General features: G+C 53.6%; 1 protein-coding gene across 2 annotated transcripts in view; it reads left to right on the top strand.

Moving 5' to 3' along the window:
• WNT3A (Wnt family member 3A) overlaps positions 1 to 19481 on the top strand; it is a 41340-nt gene that overhangs the window by 15577 nt on the left and 6282 nt on the right. For both annotated transcript variants that reach the window (XM_043584665.1, XM_043584658.1), the window contains one exon: positions 18472 to 18737. In XM_043584665.1, the coding sequence (XP_043440600.1) occupies positions 18472 to 18737 (266 nt within the window). The remainder of the gene's footprint in view (positions 1 to 18471; positions 18738 to 19481) is intronic.

Below are 19481 nucleotides of genomic sequence, written 5' to 3'. Positions count from 1 at the left end.
ATCTTTTGCATGTATTCTCAGGCATGGAATTGTTCTGTGTAAGTTCTGGGGGAAACACCACACTGTTTTCCACAGGGGCTGCACCATCTCACGTTCCCACCAGCAGTGCACGAGGGTTCCAGTTCCACATCCTTACCACCCTTGTTATTCTGTGTCTTCCCTTCAGCCATCCGAGTGGGTGCAAAGTGGTATCTCATTGTGGTTTTTCTTTGCGTGTCCCCAATGCCTAATGATGTTGAGCATCTTTTCATGGGCTTGTGGGTCATCGGTATGTCTTCTTTGGGGAATTCCTATTCAAGTTCTTTGCCCAATTTTTAATTGGAGTGCTTGTCTTTTTGTTGTTGGGTTCTCAGAGCTCTTTATATATTCTAGACAATGGATTCTTATCAGATCTATGATCTGCAAATCTTTTCCCAGTTGTATAGGTTGTCCTTTCATTGTTGTAGCCGTGTCCTGTAATGCACAATAGTTTTAAATTTTGGTGAAGTCCAACTTATCTATTGAAATGTCATATCAAAGTAAGCATTGCCTAATCTAAGGTTACAAACATTTACACCTGTATTTTCTTCTAAGAGTTTTATAGTTTCATCTCTTATATTTACTCTTTGATCTATAATGAGTAAATGTTTGTGTGTGGTGTGAGGTAGGGGTCCAGCTTTATTCTTTTGCATGTGGAAATCCAGTTACTCCAGCCCCATCAGTTGTTGAACAGATTATTTTTTTCCCCATTGAATGGTCTTGGCCCCCCATCAAAAATCAATTGACCACGGATGTTCGGATTTATTTCTGGACTCTCAATTCCATTCCTTTGGTCTATACGACTCCCCTTTTGCTAGTTCCACACTATTTTCATGGATTTACCTTTGTGGTGTGTTTTGAAGTCAGGAAGTACAAATCATCCAGTCTGTTTTTCTTTTACAAAATTGCTTTGGCAATTGGGTGCCTTGAAATTCCATATGAATTTTAGGATTAGCTTCTCCATGTCTGTGAAAAAGGTTTTGGGGATTTTGATGGGCAATACATTCAGTCTGGAGATTATTTGGGAGAGTATTGTCATCCTAACAATGTTAAGCCTTCTGATCCATGAACATGGGATGCCTTCCTGTGTATTTAGGTCTTCCTTGGTTTCTTCCAGCAACAATTTGTAGTTTTTGGTGTACAAGTCTTGTACCTCCCTCATTAATGCATTCCTAAGTATTTTATCTTTTTTGATGTAATTGTAATTGGAATTATTCTCTTAATTTCCTTTTTGGATTGTTCATTGCTACTATATAGAAATATAACTAATTTTTGTGTTTTGATTCTATATCTTGCAACTTTGCTTCATTTGTCTTGTAGCTCTGAGAGGTTTTTTGTAGGTTCCTTAGATTTTCTTTTTTTTTATTTTTTAATGTTTATTTTTGAGAGAGAGAGAGAGAGAGAGAGAGAGAGAGAGAGACAGAATCCAAAGCAGAATCCAGGCTCTGAGCTGTCAGCACAGAGCCCAACCCAAGGCTCAAAACCCATGGACCACAAGATCATGACCTGAGCTGAGGTTGGACGCTTAACCAACTGAGCCACCCAGGCACCCCTAGGATTTTCTATATATAGGATTATATCACTTATTAATGGTGACAGTTTTACTTTTTTCTGTCTGATTTGTATACCTTTGATTTCTTCTTCTTGCCTAATTGCTCTGTCCAGCACTGCCACACTATGTCATGTAGCAATGACGACAGCGGGCAAGCTTGTCTCATTCCTGATCTTAGGGAGAAGCACTTAAGTCTTTCACCATCGAGTAAGAGGTTAGCTGTGGATTTTCCATAACTTCCTTTTATCAGGTTGAGGAAATTCACTTCCATTCCTCATCTGTTGCGTTTTCATATCATGAAAGGGTGTTGGATTATATCAAATGCTTTTTCTGCTCCAATTAAGATGCCCATGCGGTTTTGTTCCTTCATTCTCTTAGTGTAATGTGTTATTATTGGTTGATTTTTCTACACTGAAGCACCCTTGCATTCTTGGGATAAATCCCCATTGGTCATGGTCAATAATCCCTTTAACATGCTGGAGGATTTGGTTTGCAAGTATTTTGTTGAGGATTTCTGCATCAATATGTACAAGAGGCATTGGTCTGTAGTTCTCTTTCCCTGTAGTGTCTTTGTCTGGCTTTGGTATTAGGGCAACACTGGCCTCAGAGAATGAGTTAGGAAGTGTTCCCTCCTCTTCTATTTTCTGTAAGAGCTTGAGAAGGATTGGTGTTGATTGATTCTTCTTTAATTGATAGAGTCCACAAGCGAAGCTTTGCTTTTTGGGGATGTTTTAAATTATTGATTTGATCTTATTACTTGTTATTTAGGTCTGTTCAGATGTTCTATTTCTTCTTGAGTCAGTTCTGGTATTTGTGTGTGTCTAAGAATGTATCCATTTCATCTAGGTTAATCTTTCATTTTTGAAGAATAGTCTTGCCAGATGTAGAATTCTTGGTTGACACTGTTTTCCTTCAGTACCTTAAATATATCATCCCACTGCCTTCTGACTCTGGTTTCTGATGAGAAATTGGTTATTAATCTCATGGAGGACTCTTTGTACACAATGAGATGCTTCTCTCTTGCTGCTTAAAGATTTTCTTTATCCCTGTCTTTTGATAGCTAATTAAAATATGTATCAGTGTGGATCTCTATGTTTATCCAAGTTGAAATTTGTTGAACTTCCTGGATATATTGATTCAAGTTCCTTATCAAATTTGAAACATTTTGGCCATTGTTTCTTCAAATATTCTTTCTGCCCCTTTCTCTCTGTCCTCTCTTGGGACTCCCACAATGTGGTGTTTGTTGCTACATTTGATGGTGTCCCACAGGTCTGTTCATTTTTCTTCATTCTTATTTCATTCTGTTCCTCAGACTGCATTATTGCAATTGAATTATCTTCAGGGTCACTGATTCTTTCTTTTGCCTGCTCAGCTGTGCTGTTGAAAACCTCTAGCAAATATTCTGTTTCAGTTATCATGCTTGTCAGCCCCACAATTTCTATTTCATTGCTTTTGTAATTTCTCTCTATTTACTGAAATTCTCTCTTTGTTGAGACCGTGTTCTCCTGGTTTCTTTTATCCTTTTGAGCAGACTTAGGATAGTTGATTCAGAGTCTTCGTCCACTATATCCAATATTTGTGCTTCCTTGAGATACCCTCTGTTAACTTCCTTTTTCCTATGAAGGACCTGTACTTCCTTGTATCTTTGCATGCCTTGAAACTTTTTGTTGGAATCTGTACCTTGTGATTATCATAAATGGTCACTCAGGAGATCAAATTATTTCCCCTCCACAGAGTTCAGTGTGCTTATTGTGGGTTGTGCTAGCTTGTTTCATTACCGACTCTTCTTTAGCTTGTGGTTTGGCAAAAATTTCCTTTGCCTTGGAGGAAATAAAAAGGGAAACAAAGCGAAGAAAGAATACTCCTCTGGTCTCTGCAGATTGGCTGTGTTGTGCAGGCCTTCAACCTCAGCTAGTCTGCTCACTGCTCTGCCTTAGCCTTCGCTTCCTGCATGCACTGAGCAGATCAGCACAGGTGGAAGCTGAAGGTCTCTCTTGAGTATGCATTCTGCCCTTGGTTTGCACGTGGGCTTTAGGTCTCCTGGTCCACAGGAGATTTGCAAACCCTTCACTCCCCAAAGCAGCTCTCCCCCACCTTTCCCCCCAGGCGATCAGTATGTCTATTGTTGGCCCCAACTATAATTTTTTGCTTCACAGGCAGCAGCTTGTTCATTTCATTTTCAGTGTTTTCCAGGAATACCCCTTGCTTAACCACTGTTACACCCCAAGAGAGTTCTGAGGTGGGCATCAGTTTTTCAGGGAACCCCCAGACAGGTCAAATCAGACAAATTCTTCCAGAGAACATCTACTCTCCTCCCTCTGGAACCATCCACCTACGTGGGATCAGTGCATTTGGCCATCTTAAGACCTCTCTTTGCTGAGGGTGGCAGGCTGTGTAACCTTTTCAGAGATACCTTTTCCTGGAGTCAGCATTTGCCTGGTTGCTAACCACCTTGAACCCCTTTTCAGGGCTCTGATGACATTGGCTCTGACAGTTTTTGCTTCACTTTCTTCCATGTTTCTCTGGAGGGTTGGGCCCTGGGAGCTTCTCACTCTGCCATTTTGCTGATGTGACTCCATACCACCTTTTGATAACTGGCCTCAGAGGCCATGCAGCACTACATTCTGTTGCCCAAGACAGTTACAAAGGCCCACCTGGGTTCTAAGATAGGGGGCACAGACCCCATCCCTCAGTGGCATGTTGAGGTCCCCTAGGGAGAACATCCACCAGTGAAGCTGCCTCTGGTATGCCGAGGAAGGCAGGACAAGAGACATTTGAGCCCTGGGACCACTGGTGTGCATGGAGAGCTGAAGGGTTTTCTGAGAGTGCAACCCAACATTCATGAAGGGTTGGTTGTGCTGGATGGCATTTGTTCAAGGGCCTGAGGCTCCACGACTTCAAGTGGCTGTGGCCATGCCCAGGGGCCATGTAGGGGAGGGGGATCACACCATGTGACTTGACTGGTGAGTCAGCTGGCTTCCTTGAGTGTCAGCGTCCCTGTCTATAAAATGGGAGACTAATTGCCACTCAGCTGACTTCACAGAACTGCTGGTTGGGGTAATTACATGGTCATCCCCATAGGGACAGCTGCTGCCATGTGTGGGAGGAGTCAGGGTCACAGGACGCTGTGGCGCATCAGCCATGTGGGGGCATGTGTGGTGGGTGGGTGTGCCTATGTGTGCGTGAGTATGTACATGTATGTGTGTGTGCCTGTGTAAGCACACATGTGTGGTGTGGTTGCCACCCACACAGGTTCTATGGTGTCCTGTGGCCAGGGGTGTTGTGGCCTGAGAAGGCATGTCCAGCAGGTCCCTAGACACCCCCCGGATGGTTCCAGCTGCCCAGGTGAGAAGGAATGTCAGGAAGAAGAGAGGAGCCTGACCTACCTGGAGAAGCTACCCCCTGGGTGGTGGAGGAAGGCAGTGTGAGGCTGGGTCAGACCCCACCAGAAGGCCAGAGAAGGAAGTGTAGGTTGACTTCTGGCCTCTATTCTACCCCATGGTCTACATGTCTGTTCTCTGCTGGTTCTGTCATATGGTTAGAAAGCAGTGTGAGTCCACCAACTTTGCTCTGCTTTTTCAAGACTGCTCAATTATCCAGGACCCCTTATCATTCTGTATGGATTTCAGGATCAGCTTGTCAATTTCTGCAAAAAAGAAAAAGAAAACACCTCGAATTTTTAAGGATTGGGTTGACTCTGCAGATCGCTCTGGGGAGCATTGCCATTTTGATGTTAAGACAATCCATGAACATGGAATGTCTCTCCATATACTTAGGCCTCCTTCAGTTTCTTTCAGGGACATGGGGCAGTTTTCAGCACACAAACCTTACAGTTATTCTGTTTCATTTATTCCAAAGTATTTTACTCTTTTTGATGCTGTTGTAAGTGGAAACGTTTTCTTAATCTCACCTTTGGGTTATTTGTGGCTGTGCATGGAAAGGGATGATTGGTTTCCAATATCAACCTCATGTTCTGTAATGTTGTTGATGGTCTATCCGTTCTGATAGAGGTGTTATGCATTCCATAGGGTTTCCATACCATTTAGTAACAGGAACAGTTTTCCTTCCTCCCGCCAATCTGGATACGCTTTATTTCTTTTTCTTGCTCCTAGCCCTGGCTGGAGCCTCCGGAACAATGTGGGGCGGCAGTGAGCAGAATGAGCACCCCAATTTCCTCCTGATCTCAGGGGCAGCTTTCCATCTTCAACCACTGGGCAACCTGTTCTTAAATGTTAAAGATCCAGGTGTGAGGTTCCTCATTCACACAAAAGAATAGGTAACACAGGAGAGTTTTGCTATGATGCATCTCTCGATTCTCTGAATTTTTCCTGAGTTATGTGTGACAAAAATCACATAGTGATCTATTATCAAGAAGTTTTAAAAATCTGTCAGCTCATGGCTCGGTTGGGTCTGCCTTTCACTGTGGAGAGCAAGGAGTTGGATGTACCTGATCTGCACAGAGCTCCAGGGCCTGGAAGCCTGGGAGGGAGTCCCCTCCTGGGACAAGCTGAGGATGGTGGGTTTAAGGGGGCAGGCAGAGAGGAAGTGAGGATGCCTTGGGAGCACCCATGTGATCCAAGGATCCTGGCCTGTTTCCATGCCCCCCCACCCCCAGCAATACATGGACCTGCCTGGCAGACCCCTGGGGTAAGCCGTCATTCTGCTTGGACACAGCATCACTGCCCCCACTGCCCCCCGCGATACATGGACCTGCCTGGGAGATCCCTGGGGTAAGCCGCATTCCTCTGGGATGCAGCATCACTCTCCCTGGCCACGAGCTCTATCCCTTTCAGACATGTGCATACATCAGGTTACATCATTTCAGGGCAAACCCACAACCCGCCGGTTATGCTCAGACATGCCTGCAAACTCTTCAGGCAGGGTGGCCTCTGAGGGTCCTTGGCCCCTGCACCCATTCCCCGCTGCTCTGCCCTGCATTACCACCACCTCCTCCCCAGCCCTCTCCTTGGGACTTATCCACTCCCCACCCCTTTGGACTGCCGCTACACACAGGCTTTCCTGCCCATGAGACCTGCCTGTGCACCTTGTCCTCACTGCTCCCTGCTCCCTGCAGTCTGAAAGCGGCTCAGCTCCGTCCTCATGGTCTTCAGCTCCATTTCCTCCTTCACCCTCTGCCCAGGCCCCCACAGCTGCTCCACGTTTCCTGACTCTGTCCCCACCATCACGGTCCCAGGACAAGCACCAGGCACTGCGGGGTGCTCTCAGTACACCGTGGGTCCCCCGTCACACACAGCAGATGCTCACGCAGCACGCAAGCAGGGAAGACACTGGGGCAGTGCCAAGCACACAGTTGGTGCTACAGAAGGAAGTGCTGAGTGGTTGGGTGGGCTTCCCAGAGGAGGTGTTACCTGAGCTGGAGAAAAGGGGCATGTTTACAGTGCCTTCTAGGGGCATGCTAAATGTTCGCACATGGAGGGAGGACTTGAATCCAACCCTTATCTGGTGAATGGCGGCTCTGGTCACAAGTGAGGACACTGAGGAGTGGTGCAGGGCCAGGCCAGGACTCCTGAGGACACCCTAGCCTGTGGAGGGGGCTGCAGGGTGCCGAGAATACCTGCCAGGGGTCTGGGATGACAGCAGAGCTCTCTCCAGGGGAGAGCAGGCCCCCAGTGCCCAGGGAGCAGGGACCCAAGAACCACACAAGCCCCCGGCTTCTGGGCTTTAGCCCCAGGGAGCCCCATCCTCACCTGTACCCCCTTGCTTTCTTGAAAGCCTGTGTCCTGGCACCTCTCCTATAAAATGTCCACTTATACCTATGTCTCCCATGTCCCGTCCCCATATCCTCTCCCCATGTCCCCTCCTTGTGTCCACCTCCATCCACTGCCCACATCCACTCCTCCGTGACCCCCATGTCTCCTGCCCATGTCCACACTCCTTTCTCTGCCCTCTGCTCTCCTGCCCCCTCCCGTCTGCCCCTTCTGCCTCCACCCTTCCTCCATTTCTGCTGCAGGAAAATTGTCTCAGCCCCCAGGCCCTCACCACTTGGCTTTGATGGAAATAGAAAGCCCCCTCTCCCCCTTGCCCTCCACGGGGCTGAGAAATGGCGGAATTCATTGTGGCCACAGAGCTGAATGGCCCTCAAGGAGGGAGCTGCCAGGTGCCCCAGAGAGAGGCCAGCTCTGGGAGGCCATTGTGGAGGCCCCAGCCTGCCTGCCTGACCGCTCCTGCAGTAATCAATCTGATTGGATTAGGGTCAGGGCGACCCTAATCGTGTCAGAGGTCACCCAGGCTTTGTGGCGGGGTCCACGGGGCGCCTGGCCACCCCTGCTGAGGCGGCCTCTTGAACGGGGCTTAACGCCGCCCAGCCAGCTGAGGAGAGGGGCCGGGCCCTGTGTGGACGTGTGCGAGCATGTGCATGTGTGTGTGAGCACGTGTGTGCATGCGGGGCTGGGGGCCGGGTGGGCCGGCCGGGCCCCCAAAAGCTGCCTGCACAGAACCTGGGCTTGGGCACTCGAAGTGAGCCCAGGCTGGGCAGAACCGCCCTCTGCTCACCCCAGAAGGGACTTGTGTCCTGGGGCAGAAAGCATGTGAAGAATGTCGAGTGCACGGCCGCTATCTGTGCCTCCAGGCAGGCCCCCAGGCACCTGAAGGACCAGCTCTCCTCAGAGAGCTGGCCAACACCTCCTCTTGACCCCCAAGGAGGTGAGGGGGCCATCCCAGGGCTCAGTGCCCCAGCACACAGGCTGGCTGCCAGCCTGAAGGAGGCCCAGCCAGGACAGGCCCCTGGGGGATCTCGGTGGCCACAGTGGCTCAGGTCCAGGCCTGTGGGCTTTCGGGTAGCATGTGACTTTGCAGAGAAAGGGGCCAGGGGCCTTGATGCCTGTCCCATCAGCACCCCAGCACTGCAGTGCACAGGCATGGTGCGGGCAGGACCCCGAGCCCCAGCTTGCACATCCACTCAGAGCCCCGGTGCCCTGGGGCCGCACTCCCCGGCTCCCCTGGGGTGTCAGGGCCACAGGCGAGCTAGGCCTGCTCCTCAGCATCAGGGAGCAGATGTCCCCAGCAGTACATGGGGAGGGAATTTCACTGCCCATGCAGAGGTGGGCTGACCCTACTGTGGGGTCTGCAGCTGGACCTCACCCATTAGGCAGCTGAGTTGGGGGCACCTGGGCTGATCCCTTACAGGATCGAGTGGTCAGTTCTCTAGGAGCTTCTGGGCGGGGTCCACAGGTGTCCATCACGTTTTCTGCAAGGGCAGTGCCCTCCCTCCGCTGATGCCCACCTTCCTGTTGTCTCCCTGAGGGTCTGGGGATGTGTCTGCCCCGTCTCCAACAGGAGCAGCCCCTCCCCCCGTCCTGGGTCAGGCTCCAGCGGGTGGTCCATCCGCGCACTGTGTGTCCAGGCCAGCGCACAGGCACGGGGCCCGGCACAAGCCGCAGGGCCCAGGAGGGGCCTGGGGAAGAGACTGAGGCCCCTGGGGGGCGGGGGGGGAAGACGCGTCCCGAATCCAGGTTGCGACCCCTGACCCGCATCGGAAAGTGTTTCGGTTGGCGGTGGCTTGGGGGGGAGCCGGCGGGTCTCCGCGGCCTCCCCTGTATATCATTAACTCTGCGCAGCGGGGGCGCGTAGAGGGTCCAGGAGAGACCCCGGCGACGCCCCGCCGCGCCCGGCTCGGAACACAATGTCCCCACGACGAGGACAAGATTAAGCACAAGGCAGAGAGCAATGCTGCGGGCGATTCACACGCCCTCGGAGCGCTGTGTTAAAGCGTGTGAATAGCGCGCTCCCCTCGCGCCGCCGGCCCCTCGGCCGCGCATACCTCCCGGTTGCTATGACTGGCTGGCTATGGCCTAATCGCCGACGAGGGGGAAATTCATATAAAATATCGCGGGCCATTGTGGGCCTAACGCGGCGTGACAGTGGCTCACAAAGCCAGATTCATTAGCCCCAGCAGGTAATCGGGACGCCGGCCGCGCTGCCGGCCGGGCGGTGTCAGGGGCCGCGGCCGCGGTGGGGCGCGGGCACATTCCGCTCTCAGGTGCCCCCTCCTTTGTGCGGCCGCCTTCGCGACACCCCCTCCCGCGGGCCAAGGCCGGTGGGCGTCGTCGGAGGGGCGCACCTGCTGGCCCGGGGCTCTGGCAGGCCTCCCGACCGTCTGGCGGCCCCGCGGAGCCGCAGTCCCCTCCTGGTGCTGGAGCGTCGGTGGGCGGAGGAGGCGCCAGCGCACTCAGTGCTCTGGGGGAGCCTTGGGGGCCCGCGCTGGCCAGAGGGAGGGAGACGGGAGCGTCTGCTGGCCTGTGCCCCCGCTCAGGCGTGGCAGGAAAGGGGCAGGGTACCCTGACCTGCCCTTCTGTGTCCTCCCCTCCCCCGGGCCTCACCTGCCAGGTGGCCAGGGCCCTGGGAGGCCCCAGAGAGGGAGAGAGCTCAGTAAGGCCTGCACCTTGTTTATGCTGGGGGTGCCACATGCACCCCATGTTCTCCCAGATGCTCCAGGCCCTCACCGAGGCTGGGTACCCCCATCCTAGGCTCTGGGAAGGCCCATCAGCTGTGGGCACCATAGATACCACAAGGGATGTGCTCTCCTCATCCAGAGCATCGGGAGGACTCATGGTGGGTGCAGGCTGGGCAGTGCTGGTATGTAGAATGGGGGTTCACCCCACACACCTGGTGGGAGGGAAGCCGCAGCGGGGTGTGCTCAGGGAGCCTCCTTGCAAGGTGGTCGAGTGCTGGGGCTGAGGACTGGGAACCCCTGCCCTGGCCAGGGCCACTGTGGTTGCAGGCAGTGTCCTGGGGGGCTCCATAGAGACAGGAGAGCCCTCCCCCCACCCCCACTGCACTCCTCTGCACACATGTGAGCAGCACTAACCTTGGTGCTTTGGGGGTCTTGCCTCAAGGTCAGCCCTCCTGCCCAGGGGAGAAACACAGCCCGGTGTCCCAAAGGGTCTTAGGGAAGTGAGCTCACCTGAGGGAGGGCCCTTCCTCTGCCTCTGGTCAGCCAAGAAAAGTTCTGATAGGCCCTGTAGCTCTCAGGGGCACTCATACCTACCCTGCCCTGGGCCCAGGTCCCTCCCTGCAGCCATCTGACAGGAGACAGACCCCTAAGTCCCAAAGGCTGGCAATCAGGAGCCAGGCTTCATGTGGGGGCCAGACAGAATGTCTGCCGCACATGCAGGAAGGGGGGATGTCAGAAATCCCCCATATCAGCCCCCTCATGTGCTTCTGATGAGGGAGGTGTCAGAGCCCCCCATATCAGCCCCCCAAGCCCCTCTGATGGGGAAGGTGTCATAGACCTCCATTTTGGCCCCCTCAAGTCCCTCTGATGGGGGATGTCAGAGATCCCCCATATCAGCCCTCTCTTGTGCTTCTGATGGGGGAGGTGTCAGAGCCCTGCATATCAGCCCCCAAGTCCCTCTGATGGAGGTGTCAGAGCCCCTGTTTTTAGCCCCCCATGTCCCTCTGATGGGGGGAAAGCGTCAAAGCCCCTGTTATTAGCGCCCCCCCCCCCCCACTGACGTTCCTCTGATGGGCAAGTATCAGAACCCTCCATGCTAGGCCCCTGCACATCCCTGTTAAGGAGGTGGTATCAGAAATCCCCTCCCCCTTCCCCATGCTCCCTCCCTTCTCCTGGCTGGGTGCCATTTGGGGGCCTCCCTCCACAGGGACACATGCTGGGTCTGGCCACCATCTTGAGGAGGGGGTGAATTTGCGAGTCATGGAGCCCTAGGGTATAATAGAGCCTGTGGGCTCAGCGCAGGGTTTCATCAGAATCACCTGGGGACCCTTTAGAGAAATAGGTGTCCTTCCAAGAACTGTGGCCCGGGGCCCACAGGTGTCTGCACTGATACACTGACTGGAGTGACTGGTGCTGGGGCAGCCCCCAGGCCGTCCTCTCTGCAGTGCTTCCTGAGGGGTCCACCCAGGCAGACACAGAATGTTCCAGAAGCTTCACCTCATCCATCAGTGGTCACATCTGAGCCACAGCCCCCTTCCGGGACCTTCTGCTGCCAGAGGTCACATTTGTTTCTTAGAAAAGCCCTCCCAGTGCACCCTCGGGCTAATAGTCTCATCACAAGAGCATATATGAGTGTCCATATCCTCTCATCCAGTGTAAGCTCCCACAGCCTTCCCCCAGGAGAGGACAGGTGAGCCCAGCCACCTCGAGGCTGCAGCCACCGAAACGGCCTGGTGCAGGAGCCTTACTGGGGGTGCAGGAGCCTCTCCCTCCACCCTGTCTGGGCTCAGCACTCACTACTGTGCAGCCCAGGGTCTGTGGCTGACCCACTCTGAGCCTCTGCATGCTTGGGCTGAAGGGGCCTGCAGAACCTGTGATAGCAGCGGGCAAAGAGGAGTGCCCCTCCTCCTGCCTGAGCCGGTTCTCTCAGCCCCAATAAAAGGATTTGCCAGAGTCAAGGCAGGGTGGCCTGTTGGTCCCTGGTGAAACAGCCCCCCAAGGGGACCTCCCCACAGGAAGGTCAGCTCCAGAACAGAGGCTGCAGCCTTCTTGTCCACTTAAAACACAGTCAATGCTCAATTAACGGTTGCTAACTGCTAGCTACATGGTGAAATGTGCAAGATGAACTTTCTTCAATATAAAGTACTCTGAAAAAACACCCCTTTTTTTCTGTTAAATGTTCTTTCCTGAAATTATGATAGTTAAGCTTGTCTTATCCTCTCATGAAATAGTAAAAGTAACAACACTTGGCAATCTTGATTCAGTCCTCAAATGATCTCTGATACTTGACAAGCCCATGGAACCCAAATCTGGAAGAAAGAATTTGTTAAGGTGCCTAGTTCTAAAGTTCTGGGGGCGCCTGGGTGGCGCAGTCGGTTAAGCGTCCGACTTCAGCCAGGTCACGATCTCGCGGTCCGTGAGTTCGAGCCCCGCGTCAGGCTCTGGGCTGATGGCTCAGAGCCTGGAGCCTGTTTCCAATTCTGTGTCTCCCTCTCTCTCTGCCCCTCCCCCGTTCATGCTCTGTCTCTCTCTGTCCCAAAAATAAATAAACATTGAAAAAAAAATTTTTAAGTTCTGAAACCCAGGGAAGCAAAGTAACTGCCGAAGCCGATCTCACAGGTGACACCTAGTGCCCCACTAACCTAGCTGTGATGGAGCCAGTTGGACATCTCTCCCTGCCCTCTGCTAGACACCCACCTCTCACCACATGGGACTCCCTCAGCTGCCCCAGACATTAACCATCCATCTGTCTATATCCATCCACCCATCCATAAATCCATCCATCCATAAATCCATCCATCCACCATCCATCCATTCATTCACCATCCTTCCATCCACCCATCCATCCATCCATCCATCCACCCATACATCATCCATCCAATATATATCCCCACCCACTCATCCATCCACATACCCATCCATCCATCCATCCACCCATCCATCCAACCATCTACACACTCATTACCCACCACCCTCCATCCATCCATCCACCCATCCACCCACCCACCCACTCACCCATCCATCCTTCTAATATTCATCTGTCCACCATCCATCATCCATCCATCCATCCATCCATCCACTCATCTACCCATCTATCCATCCATCCATCCTTCTACTACCCATCTACCCACCCACCCATTCATCCAGCCAGGCAGCCAGCCACTCACTCACCAGTTAATCTACCCATCCATCCATCCATCCCAAGCCTGCCCCAGAGTTCACACTGCCACTGTGTGTCATTGTTTCCTCTATTCTATTCCTCATAAACTGTAAGATCCCAAAGGCAGGTGACTTAGCACAGCCCAAAGCAAAGAACCTGATCCACAACAGTAGAGTCTCTCACTAAAGGCAGGATTCCCCTGGTTCACCCTCCGCCTTGCCAATGCAGGGATTCCTTCCACTTGATAGTGGGTCATCCAGCTTCTACTTAATTAATGATTAGATGGGTAATTCCTTGAACTTTAAAAATCCTGGGCTGTTAGAAATCTCATCAGAGAGAGCAGCAATCACTATCTTACAGATTTCTTACCATGGTTCTTGAGAATGGGCACCTTACATCTTACTCACCTCATATTCCTAGTTCTGAGCCTAGTGTGTAGCTTCTTATAGACTCTCAGATCCTGGAGGGGTAAATGGCTGGCTGGCTGGTTGGATGGATGGATGGATGGATGGAAGGATGGTGGATGGACGGACGGATGGATGGATGGATGGATGGAAGGGTGGTGGATAGATGGATGGATGATTTGATGAATAAATTGATGGTGGATGGATGAATAAATGGATGGTGATGGATGGATGGATGTTTTGATGTATGTATACATGGATGCTGGATGGGTGAATAGATGGTTGGATGGATGGATGGATGGTTTGATGGATAAATTGATGGTGGATGGATGGAGGGATGGATGGATAAATGGATGGTGGATGGGTACATGGATAGATAAATGGATGGTGGATGGATACATGAATAGTGGATGGGTGGAAGAATGGATAAATGGATGGATGGGTGGATGGATGGATGGATGGTTTGATGGATAAATTGATGGTGGATGGGTGGATGGATGGATAAATGGATGGTGGATGGATACATGGATAGTGGATGGATGGACAGATGGATGGATGGATGGATGGATGGATGGATAAATGGATAGATGGTAGATGAATGGAAGGAAGAATAGATCATTGATACTTTGCATGAACTCCGTAACTAATTAGTAATGAAACAATGGCAAATTTCTGGCAAAGATGGTTTTCCGCATGGAGGATGCTTAACTCACAGAATGACTTTTCCACTAAATTCCCTTTCTTCTTCCTTTTTCCAACCCTGACCTCACCTCCAAAATTATGATAGTCATTTTTCACATATCTTATACTCTCATGGAAAAGCAACAAGCCTTGGCAGTCCTAATTCAGTCCTCAAATGATCTCTGGTGTTTGACAAGCCTGCGAAATCCGAGTCTGGAAGCAAGATGGGTATAGTCCTGAAGTTCTGAGACCCAGGGAGGCAGAGCCCATCTCACGGGTGTGAAGAAGAATCCTGGGGCCAGCAGGGCAGTCCTGAGCAGCTCCAAAGGCTCATGCAGGCTCTGTCCCAGGGACTTGGCAAACTGGCAGCATTGGCCCTTTGGCTTCCCTCCCAGGGGTCTATGCCCCCTCTTCTTCTCTTGACCTGCCGCAGCCCATTGCCAGTGACAGTGACATGATGGAGGTGTCTCCAATCTCATTCCAAAGATGTGATTCCCTTCCCACGGTGTGATGGCTCCCCTCCCACTCCCTAGCTGCCTCTGTTGTGTAAACAGAAGCAGAAATGTCTGACAAAGCAGCTGTCAGTGGCTAAGAACTTTCCTGTGACTGGGGTGGCTGCCAGGGCTCCAGACCCTGGTCGGAGTCCTCACTGTGTCCTCCCCACGCACAGCCTCAGGGGAGCCCTGTCCTACCTCCTCCTACTCCAGCCAGTAGGCTCATGACCTGTGGAAATCTGATAAAAGCAATGGGCTCTCTATCCAACACACACACACACACACACACACACACACACACACACACTTTCCGGCATGCCCTGTGATTCCTGCCCCAGTGAAGCCTAATCCCACACCCCTGGGTCAGATGTCCCTGCTACTGTGAGGTGTCACCTGGACATGCTGGGGGTCTTCCTTCTCCATGACCTCAGCATGTCTTTTAACTTTTTCTTTAGAAAGAATTGTAGACATACAGAAATGTGGCAAGAGCGATGTTCAGGGTCCATGTCCGCTCCCAGACATCCCCAATGCTAGCAAAGCCAGCTGCATCCATCAGCACAAAGATCCGTCCATGATAACTACACTCCCAGGTTTCTCCCATTCTCCCACCCATCTGGTATCCCATCCTGGGTATGCCTGGCCCTGGCCCTTCGTGCCCACAAGACTAGGAGGAACCAGGTCAGGCCTCTTGCGTCTATCTGACGTTTCCTGATTCTTTGCTGAGAAGGCCTCCATGGTGTCCCTGGAGCATCTTCTCAGGAGGCACATTGTGTCAGCCACCTGTCCACTGCTGTGGTCCCCGCAGCCCCAACCCCTCAGGTAAGGTGGGGTGGGCCAGGCGTCTGCAAAGTCAGGGCACGGCCGTCCCAAAGTGCTTGGAGGCTGTGACTTCTGTTTCTAAGCAGACTCTCTTTGCCAGAACAAGCTCTCATGGTTTTCTGGCCATGGGTCTTGTGGCCTCTCCTTAGAGGCTTCCTTTCCTCATGAACAAGTTGGAGGCAGGCTACAAGGTAGCGTCAGCCTTCAGGACCTCATGTGTGATGAGCCCCTTCCTTACTGGGTAGGGGAGATTGAGGCCCACAGGGGAGGGAGGCCAGGGCTGGGTCACACAGCCAGCTGGTGAGAGAGCAGGGCAGGACTGAATTCTTCCTCCAAGTTCAAGGGAGACCCCTCCCCCTGGCCTGAGCACGCCCTTCCCCTCGAGTGTGTCTGGTGACCTGGCCCCTCCTGGCCCCTCTGCCTGAGCCTGTTAAGCGGCCACACCCTTGTTCAAGGAAGGTGCAAGGCCCCAGGCTCGCTGGCTCTCTGCTTATCTCAGAGGAGGGGAGGCATGTTCTCCAGGAGGAGCAGTTCTGGCCCCCTGGGCAGGAGTTGGTACCCAGGGCCTGGAGAAGGGCCACCAGGGGCCCTCAGCCAGCTGGAAGCAGCAAGAGGGCGGAAGGCACCCGGCTGTGTGCACTGAGATCCAGGAATACCTAGGAAACACCTGCCTGGCCCAGCAGCCCACATGCCCTGCCTGGAGGACAGGAGCAGCCCCAGGCCTGGGTTCTGGAGGGGTGAGGACCCAAGGAGCCAAGCCCACCCTCAGGGAAGGCAAAACAAAGGCGTGGCTCCGCTGGAGTGCAGGGACAGAAGGGCAGGGGGTCTACAACCAGGGCACACTGGCCTTTATTCACCATGCCTTGGGCCCATAGAAGGCCACTCCATGCCTGCTCGAGAACTGCTGGCCGTATTATGGAAGCAAAGTGAGGCCAAGGCATCAAGCATCTGGGGGAGGTGGCCGCTGGCTGGCCGTTGGGAAAAGGGGCAGGGAAGGATGCTGAGTGGGCAGGGGTGGAGATCCAGTCTCATGGCACAGGCCTGTCCAGAGTAGGCTCTGGCCCTGCTGGGCCTCCCCGTCCATCCCAGGGCCCGGCCCTCTGCTTAGACCGGGCCCTCGCTCCCCACCCACCATCTACAGGAATTGGAAACCAAAAATGAACGAAACACAGCCCCCCACCCCAGGGAGCTTGCATGCTGGGGAGAGGACTGAAGAGAGAGCTTCCTGGGCCAGGCACCGACCGCACCGGGACTGCAAGGCCCGTACCCTGAAGAGCAGACAAGGGACAGGGCAGGTGCATGTGACCAGAGGAGCAGTGGAAATAGCCTGAGGGAAGGACGAGGGCTGAGTGTGGGGGAGGCCCATGTGCAGGTGAAGCAAGGACATAAGGCCAGGAACTCCAAAGGGACCAAGCACAGCCCATGTGTGCATACGTATGTGCATGTGTGTTTGCCTGCATGGCTGTGCATGCGTGTGCATGTGCATGTGTGTGTGTGTGTGTGTGCAACATATGTGGCACATGCATGTGGATGGGGGAAGCTGCAGGCTGGGAGTGCAGGTTCCAACCAGGAGCCTCTGATGGTGCAGCTGGCTGATGCTGAAAGCTGGACTCACAGGGAAGGGGGGGGCAGTGCCAGATGAATAAATGTGGGATTTTCAGTGACAGGTGTGCTGGGTGCTGAGTGAGTCTCAGTGTGTGCATGCTCCTGGCTGGAACCCTCACTGCTCCCCTGCCTCCACCTGCCTGGGCTTTGGGGCAGGCAAGCCTGAGGAAGAGTGAGGGGTAGCCTACAGCCTCTGCTGGTTCCCCAGGGTGAAGCCCCCACCATCCCCCTCCCAGGACCAAAGTCCCCCCCCCGCCCACCCCCCTCCCAGGGTAAAGTCCCCCCACCCATCCCCCTCCTGGGACGAAAGCCCCCCTGCCCATCCCCCTCCCAGGACAAAGTCCCCCATCTGCCCATCCCCCTCCCAGGGTGAAGCCTCCCTGCCCAACCCCCTCCCAGGACCAAAGTCCCCTGGGTACTGATGTGGGTCAGGAGGCAGCAGCATCCCCGTGACTGTGACAGGAGCCATTGGGAGCCCCAGCACCGTCCAAGCCTGCTGCCCAGGATGGATGCGGGGACACAGCAGGGCACACGCCCCATGCCCGGCATGGAAGGCCAGGTCGGGCCCACCCCCACATGCACGTGTATATACTGCAAAACGATCACCAAAATGATTGTCTGGTGACTACGCATCACGCACAGCCTGGTTACAGTTGTTTCTCTTGTGACCGGAACACGTAAGACTTCTTAGCAAGTTTCAAGCACACAACACAGTATTGCTGACAAGTCACCGTGTGGTGCATCATGTCCCCGGACTTACTGATTTAGTGCCACAGTTTTCTGTCCATTCACCTGTTGATGGACATTTGGAAGCTTCCAGGTTGAGGCTATTACAAATAAAGTAACCATGATGTTTGCTCCCTGGTCTCTGTGACCACCTCATTTCCTCAAGGGGTGAATACCCAGCTGAGTGGCCTGGTCACCTGGTACACATAGGGTTGCAAGAAGCCATCAAACTGCTTTCCTAGATGCAGCAGCAAGTTCCCCAGCAGTGCACAGGGCTCAGATTCTGCACATCCTCTCCGGCACTGGCTCTGATCTGACCTTCATATTACAGGGGTCCCTGTGGCTCTTCGCGGGGAGTGATGTCCAGCATCTCTCCTGGGGCCCGTAGGCCCTCCAAGTACTTTTTCCCAATACCCACCCTCCTCCTTGGGTCCTATGCACAGGGCACCCCTCTCCCCTGCAGCCCTGCCTGGCCTCCAGCACCCATGTCCACCCCAGGTGCCCAGAGCCCTGCCCTGAAAGGGGCAGCGATGCCCAGGGCTCGGCTTCACCACCCCAGCCCTGCCAGGTCCTACCCACCCTGTTGCCTCTCTCCACAGCCACCCGGGAGTCCGCCTTTGTGCATGCCATTGCCTCTGCCGGCGTGGCCTTTGCCGTGACGCGCTCCTGTGCTGAGGGCTCCGCCACCATCTGTGGCTGCAGCAGCCGCCACCAGGGCTCCCCGGGTGAGGGCTGGAAGTGGGGCGGCTGCAGCGAGGACATCGAGTTTGGTGGCATGGTGTCTCGGGAGTTTGCAGACGCACGGGAGAACCGGCCAGATGCCCGCTCTGCAATGAACCGCCACAACAATGAGGCTGGACGCCAGGTATGTTGACAGCTCCTGGCTCGTCCTGGGGGAGCATGGGGCAGTGGCTGTGACCATGACCCTGCACACTCTGGGGTGCACAGGGGGTCATCCATCCAGGCCCAGTGCATCCTGGGGGTAGAGTGGGGAGGCATCCTACCATGGGCCTGTGGGGTCTGGGGGATGCACTGGGAAACCCCTCTGGCCACGTTCCTGAGGCCCCAGAGAAATAGAAGCTTTCTGGGCAGGATGTGTGACCTGGTTCCCTGCAGGGTATGGTTTGTTGGGAGTATTGTGGGAGGACTGACTGGGGTGGCAAGGCCATCTGAAACAGCCCGGTGCAGTTAAGGCCACTGGAAGGCAGGGGGGATAAGGGTCTGCCCTGCAGGAATGCCCACAAGTCCAGGGAGGAAGACAGCGAGGCCACTACAGCACAGCGTGGGGAAGTTCTGTGATAAGGAAATGCACATTCTCAAGGTGACTCAGGCACTGCAGAGGGGCCACACTCCAGGCTGGCATCTCAGAAAAAGCCTCCTGCTGGCAGTAGCATTGAGAGGAAATGTGCAAAGTAACCAGCAGTTATCTAGGTTGGAGGGAGGCCAGGAGAGCCTCAGGCAGCCTACAGTGTAGGACAGGACTGCAAGTGAGGTTGTCTGGAAGAACAGAACACGGAAAGCAGAGGAGGGACAGAGAAACAGGGACCAAGCCGTGAAGGGCTCTGTAAGCCCTGTTCGAAAGGACTGGGCCCAAAGGACTGACCGCCTA

This window comes from Prionailurus bengalensis, chromosome A1 (genome assembly GCF_016509475.1).
Source record: "Prionailurus bengalensis isolate Pbe53 chromosome A1, Fcat_Pben_1.1_paternal_pri, whole genome shotgun sequence".
In the NCBI taxonomy this organism is placed as follows: Eukaryota; Metazoa; Chordata; class Mammalia; order Carnivora; family Felidae; genus Prionailurus; species Prionailurus bengalensis.
This window is presented reverse-complemented; position numbering and strand designations above follow the sequence as displayed.